At 37.8% G+C, this 7300-nt stretch overlaps 1 protein-coding gene across 1 annotated transcript in view; it reads left to right on the forward strand.

The window, feature by feature from the left end:
• Positions 1–5345, forward strand: part of LOC129753736 (neural cell adhesion molecule 2-like) — a 68663-nt gene extending 63318 nt beyond the window's left edge. The window contains exon 8 of the mRNA XM_055749580.1: positions 425–5345. Within this exon, the coding sequence (XP_055605555.1) occupies positions 425–570 (146 nt within the window). The 3' untranslated portion in view covers positions 571–5345. The remainder of the gene's footprint in view (positions 1–424) is intronic.
• The last annotated feature ends 1955 nt before the right edge of the window (positions 5346–7300 follow it).

Genomic DNA, 7300 nt, shown 5'->3' on the forward strand with positions numbered 1-7300 from the left:
CCTTATCATGAATAGGGGAAAGTGGGGAATCGTGGGTCATGGGAAAAATTTGCCTGTTTGCGCAATTTTTTTTGCAAGTTAACCTATGTGACTACCTTCTGTAGTAATTTACAGAACTCGTTTATCTTTCTAAGTTTCACCATACGAAAAAAAATCTGTTTTTAATACATACGTTAATTTTAGACTATTCAAATAACATTCAAATAATAGGTTTGGGGATTGATTTTTTTATTTTGTATCACAAAATTTTAAGACATATGATATATTTAATTTCAAATTAAACATTCCAGTTTCATGAGATCTCAAACGAAATCACCTTCATCATCTGAAAATAACCCTCCATAAGTTTTCATGCTATTTTTCTTTTACTTTTAAATCTCCTTATTTTAAAACTCTTTTTCTATCCTCTATCTTCCCTTTCTAGATACCGAGATCCGGGACCTGAGCGTGACCCACCGGGGTGGTAATTCCAACTCTGGGCCCACCCTGGCCCGGCAGCACCACTGGAGCGTCACCCTGTCGGTGGTATCCCTCCTGGTAACCCTATCGATCCTGAGGCGCACCTTTTGAAGGTGATTGAATCCGGTGATATAAACAACTGAGCAGGTGGGGGGACTGACCCGGGTATGAACAAAACTAAAAATGGAGGGAAAAAATTAAAAAAAAAAACATTGCCACCGGTAGTGAAATGATGTTGAAAAAAAAAATCACACAAATCCAAACGGCACTGCGGGTTGCTTGCTGCTTGCTGGGTCAAAGGCAAACAAATGAAAGAGCGAGAGAGAGCGATGTGAGCGAGACAAGAGAACATTCGAAATCCCAGGCTGTCCGAAACCCGTGTTGATTAAGCTTTAATTGCATTTGGTGTGTCCCCTCATTCCGTAGTCTGTTTGTTCCGGATTCGATTAAATCATTCACACGAACCTCTTAAAAATGGCACAGACGCGCGCACATAGACAGACATACACAGACAGGCAGGTAGATAAAAGCGGCACACATACACATACTTGCGTATGTTTGGGTTAATTGCAAAATAACCCGGCGCGTCCCAATCGGTTGATTGATTTTGACGCCTTGCGAAATTTAAAGTGCATTTTTGCGGTTTATTTTTGTGAGTTTTATTTCAGTCGTGAGAGAGTAGGATGTGTCGAATACACACTGTTTTCGAATTCCAAAACGACTACTTGTAATATGAAATAATCGTATTAGGCAAAAATCAACGTGTGATTTTTTTTTCTAATTTTTCGTGTAAAAATTTTGTGCTAAAATTTAAAATATTATTTTCTTTGGTTTTTTTCTCAATATTTTCTTTCCAAGCTATCAAAATTCATTTTCGATACTTGCAGTCTATAAAAAAGTACCCTGGCTTTAACTCCGCTCAAGATCGCGAAGTGATTAGATTAGAATGAAAAAAGTTTCAACTTCCCAAACAAGAACGTTTCTTCTTATAAAATAATCTAGCAACACTGTTAAAAATCCGAAAACTGATCAAAAATATTTTAAAAATGTTTTTTATAAAAATTGCTTACTTTAGAGTATAAAGATGTTCAGACAAACTGGTTTTCGTTAAATTTTCAATTTTTAGAAAAAGAATGTTTATCTATCATTGTGTAGAGCAGCGATGCCAGGTTGATTTGTCAAGAGCAGCATGATGAAAAAATCAGGATTTTCAGGGCAACTCAAATCGTGCTTAAATTGCATTAATAAAGGTGAAAAACAGATACTCAAGACGTATTAATTTTTGCACTGAGGCGCTAGATTCTGCTCGCCTCGCCTGAATCGGCCTGCAGTTTATAAGGAAAAACATCATCTCGATATCGTCTGAACTGAACATTATTAGCGGTTTAACTATTTTAGTACAGATTTCTTCGATATTCCGATAATTTTATTACATATAAAATTACAGTTTAGATCAAGATTCCAAAATTTTTTGAAGAACGTATCCTGGCCAGACAATCCTGGCTATTTTATCAAAAAACCTAGAAAAATCCGGGCATTTGATTTCAAAATTGTCGACTAAAATCCTGGCAACATCCGGACAAATTTGGTCAACACATAGGAAATACTCATCAAAAATTAAGGAAAAAAGGGGGAAAAAATATGTTTTTCAAAATTTATCAGCAGGTTTTATTTTTAGGCTCTCAAACACCTTTCATGACTATTTTTTTGAAACTTGTTCAAGAGGTTTCGTTTTGGCCGCATAAATAAAGAAAAATTCAAAACAATTTGTTTTTTTTTACGTTTAATTCGACAATTAGAATGAGAATAATTCCGAGCAAGATTTTCAATGAAATCCGGAAAACCGGGCCGAACAGAAATTTTCCAAAATTTTATATTAAATATCCGGGCAAAACCGGATGAAACCGGGCAATCTGGCAATCTTAGTTTAGATATTTTTTGAAAATGTGTTCAATTCACTTCATTTAAAGAGCTTTTTTTAAAAAAAAATCAGGACAAATAAGGACAATATAAAAATTCACGACAGTCTTTCGAAAAAAAGGTCAAATCTTGATTTATCAGGGCACATGGCGCCTCTAGAGTGGGGTCTCCAGATTAGGGGTGCCAGGTGGACTTGTCAAAAATCAGGACACCGAGAAGAAAAAAATCAGAATTTCTAAAGACACTTTTTGAATGATGGAAATAATCTGCTTAAATTGCATAAATAAAGGCAAATTCACTGTTTACTGTAAACGCTTTATTTTATGTAACAGAATTGAGCAGCTCTTTGACTGGTCTGCACTTTTAATCTGATACTCCGTTTATTTTATAACAAATTTATTCGATGTTCTGATCAATCATCTACGAATTTGGTAGTTTTGATCCTTTTTTGAGAACCAGTGCAATTCAGGTCATTTTGAAAACCATTTTTAAAAATCAGGGCGGTCTCTCGAAATCAGGACAAATCCTTGAAAACCAGAACGCTTGGCACCTCTGCTCCTGAAGCACTGGTTAAAAACAGTTTTTTAAGTTATTTTTTCCAAATCCAATGCATCTCGTGACTGAAAATTTTTATTTACCATATGAAATCGTATGCAAAAGACATAAAAAAAAAATCAGTGTGTTTTAACATATCAAGCCTCTAAAGCAGAGATTCCAAGTCGTTTTGTCAAAAATCAGGACAATATGAGAAGCACAAATTCTGCTTAAATTGCATACATAAAGGCGAAATACTGGTACTAAAAAATCACCATTTCAATATAATCTGAACCGAAGATTAATATCGGTTTAACTATTGTTTTACAGAATAGTGCGATATCCTGATAAATTAACTATAAATTTAATAGCATTTAGGATATTTTTTGAAAATAAGGACAATTTAGTATATTGAAAAAGTTTTTTCAAGCAATCAGGACAAATCAGGACAATTTTAAAAATCAAGACGGTCTTTCAAAAATCAGGACAAATTCTGATTCATCAGGGGACACCTGGCGCCTCTGCTCTAAAGTCAATAACATTATCGTCAGAAAAATGATACCATTGTGCCGGGATGCCATGTCGTTTTGTCAAAAATCGGGACAGCATGAGGAAAACAACAGGGTTTTCAGGACACCACAAGCTCTGTTTAAATTGCATGCATAAAGGCGAAATACTGATACTGAAACGCCTTAATTTATATACTGAGGCGAGCAGAATCTTGTGTTGCCGGCATCACCATTTCAATATCATCTGAACCGAACAATATTATCTGTTTAACTATTCTGTTATAGATTCGTTCGATATCCTGTTAATTTAACTGTAAATTCGATTACAGTTAAGATATTTTTTGAGAATCAGGACAATTCAGTACATTGAAAAACCTTTTTCTAAAAATCAGGACTAATCAGGCCGATTTTAAAAATCAGGATGGCATTTCGAAAATCAGGACAAATCCTGATTTATCCGAACACCTGGCACCTCTGGCATTGTACTAGTTTTTTGACAGTGTTGCTAGATTCTTTCGATGGATAAAATCTTCTCTGTTTTCGTCGCAACAGTTTTTTTTAAATTCCAATTGCTTTGCGGTTTGGAGAAAAGTTGTAGTCAGAGAGTTTTCCAATTAGCTTGATAAATTGCAATTTCAGCATGAAAAGACCGCATTGTAAAAAAAAACTGAAAATCAATTTCCTCCGAACAAAATTCTACATTTATTTTTCAGATAAAAAAAATTAAACATTTTTTTCCAAACAGAAAACTTTCTATGCTTCAAGCAAGCGTTTTGAAATTCGAAAACAGTGTAAAGTTGACACACCTTAGTGTGAGATGTATTCAGTTTGTAGCCAATAGAGTTGAAGGGAAAATAAATTCCAACCTGAAGGGACAGAATGAGATAAAGCAGGAGAAAATTTGAAACGCTACTAAATGGTGGGAAAGAAAACGTTAAGCAACCAAAAAGACTATTTTTGATATGATGGTGATGGGAAAAATATTGATTTAATACAAACAACCCGGGGGCGAAAGCGAACGTGGTAAATTAAATTAAAACAAGAAAAACTTAAATGCATGTATTATACATTCGATATATTTGTGCGCGTACGAGTATGTGTGAAGCGGGTGGCGTTTTCCGTTGATAAGCATCACTTATTTTTTAATTAAATCGAAATTGCCGAACTGGTGCGTGAAAATCGTTTCCCTCACCGAAAAGAGTGGGTTCCTCAATTTGCGGTATTTATTCATTTTCGATGATTAATTTAATGTTTCGTGAAATGATGCAATAACCTTTACCAACTCCAAAAGGGTGTGTCTTTCATATCGGAAAAAATTCGAAAGTAAAAAAAACACTAAATCAGATCGATTTCCAACCGTTAAGGGATGTGTGCGGTACCTGTTAATGGTTTGCATTTACGACGACAATCCGGACACCACATTATCACAACCGGAAAATGGGCGACCCATCAACTGCCTTCTGACTGACCGACCCATATCGGCACATAACTTTCAAGAGTGCATCTCGTGCCGTTCATAAATAAACCTCCCACATTCATTCAGTACGCCACGGCGCGGTCGCTGCGCTGCGTGTGTGCATCGATTAAATCGAATGGCCATTTATGGAACTGTAATTAGACGTGTCCAATTTCGGCGAAAGTGCAAACCAATTATAAATGGACTATGAATTTATGGAAATTTTCAATAATCGAGTGAGACACCCACCGATCAACAGGCGGCGGCGGCGGCGCGAAAACATTTGAGCCGGGCAACCAATTCATTATTGCTAGAGTTTTTGAGCTCTGATAGGTATTCACCGGATGTCGGGTTGAAGTGCAGTTGTTGATTGTTGATTACAGATATCGAAACAGTTTGGTTGAAGCGAATTCAATTGAGATTAAATTGATTTTTTTTCCAAGGAATTGTTGAGTCTCAGATTTATGACTTGAAAACTAAAAAAAAGATTTGAATGGTACACCGAAAAAACTATTCACATTAGCGCTACGTGAAAATGTACATAGATTTTTGCCACCCTGAAAATCATGTGGAACCTACGTGAATTTCAGGTAGCAAACAGAGCTTGCGTAGCAAGTAGAATTCACGTAATTTTCATATGAGTTGTAAGTGAAATCCATCTGAAGCGTACGTGGGGGGATTTGTTCGCTACATGGGGATTCACGTAGATTTCAAGAACATATTATTAACGTAGGTTAACGTTTTGTGTTTTGTTTCGCCCACTTGAAATAAGAAGAATTTGATTTCGAAAAGGAATTTTATTTAGCCGATGAAATCACATAACACGATAGCTTTTCATTTACACTAATACTATTTATAAATATTCCACTTCACTTCACAATTAATTTCACTTTACGACGACTGTCCAGAACAGTTGCGCCTCCATTGCAGTTACTTGACTGACCAGCTGTTCGAGTTCCAGATTCTGTTGGAATAGCAAAACATTTAAAAAACAACAAAAATATTTAAAAATATTCACTACTTACAAATAAAACAGTTTCTCCATCTCCTAAAAAGTTCCCTCAGCACTTGGATCCACGCCATATTGAGAATTGTTTCCCTTCACATAGATTTTACGTGAAAAAACCACTCCAGAGTTACGTGAACATCACATAGAATGTACCAAATCCCTCTGTACTTGGCGGATCATTGGATTTTCACGTAAATCGAATGTGTCTTTGTTTTGACAGCATTCAGCTATGTGAATTTCACGTAAGAATCAAGTGTTTTTTTATTACCTTCTAAGTGCTTCATGTAACTCAAGCAAAAATTCACGTAATGAGTGGCTACGTGAAAATCCAGGTGGATTTAACGTTTTCTTTTCGGATGAGTGTAATGTTATAAATGTACACAGTAATCGGAAATTACCGATTTCGGTTGTTATTTTACCGAATTCCTAACATGTGGAGTTGGTTAATCTGTTCGTTAATTTTTTCATGGCTGAGTCGGCTATTTTCTTCTCCTCAACAAAATCTTATTTGGGGTAAATCTAAGAGTTTCAAAGTATTCAGCCAAACAATTTTCTACTCATAGTAGTGCCTCTGATGTGAAGATGCACTCAAAACTCTCCGTAGTGAACAACATACGAAATAGACGCCCGCCTCGTTTAAATATCGCATGACTGAAGCAACCTGAGGTCGCAGTAGACTACGCGCAATCGCCCGAAGCTGCGCTGCCGGTAGAGGGCGAGCTGGACGAAGCCCCTCTTGAGGACTGTTGGGACAGCCATCAACAGCGCTGCGAAGAACGTCATCGACGAGGAGTGAAGAAATCGCCGCGCAGTAGTGCAATGAGGCACCCGTCGGAACGTGGAAAACCACTGACAGCGGAAAAAATAGCGAGTCCAAATTTTCTGGGAGAAAAAGCGCCACCTGGAGGAGGAGGAGCTCGAGGAGCTGGAGCAGCTGCATCGTGCTCAAGAAACACGAAAGTTCTATCACAAACTTAACGCACCCCGCAAAGGCTTCGTGCCGCAAGCCGAAATGTGCCGGGATAAGGACGGAGACATCCTGACGGACAATCGTGAGGTTATAAAAAGGTGGAAGCAGCCCTTCGATGAACACCTGAACGGCGCACATGAAGGAGATCAAAACGGTGGGGGAAGCTATATCGCCGGCGTAGCCAACGACGAAGAGGATCCACTCCCAACGATGAGGAAGGCATCGCAGCTGAACTTATCAAAATGTGCCCGAACAACCGGTGCCTAAACCGGTGGATGGTGCGGATCTGGGACACAGAACAGCTACCGGAGAAGTGGAAGGAGGGGGTAATATGCCCCATCTACAAGAAGGGCGACAAATTGGACTGTGAGAACTACCGAGCGATCACTGTCCTCGATGCCGCCTACAAAGTGTTGTTACGAATCCTACTCGGCTGCCAAGCG

Source organism: Uranotaenia lowii, chromosome 3 (genome assembly GCF_029784155.1).
Source record: "Uranotaenia lowii strain MFRU-FL chromosome 3, ASM2978415v1, whole genome shotgun sequence".
Lineage (NCBI taxonomy): Eukaryota > Metazoa > Arthropoda > Insecta > Diptera > Culicidae > Uranotaenia > Uranotaenia lowii.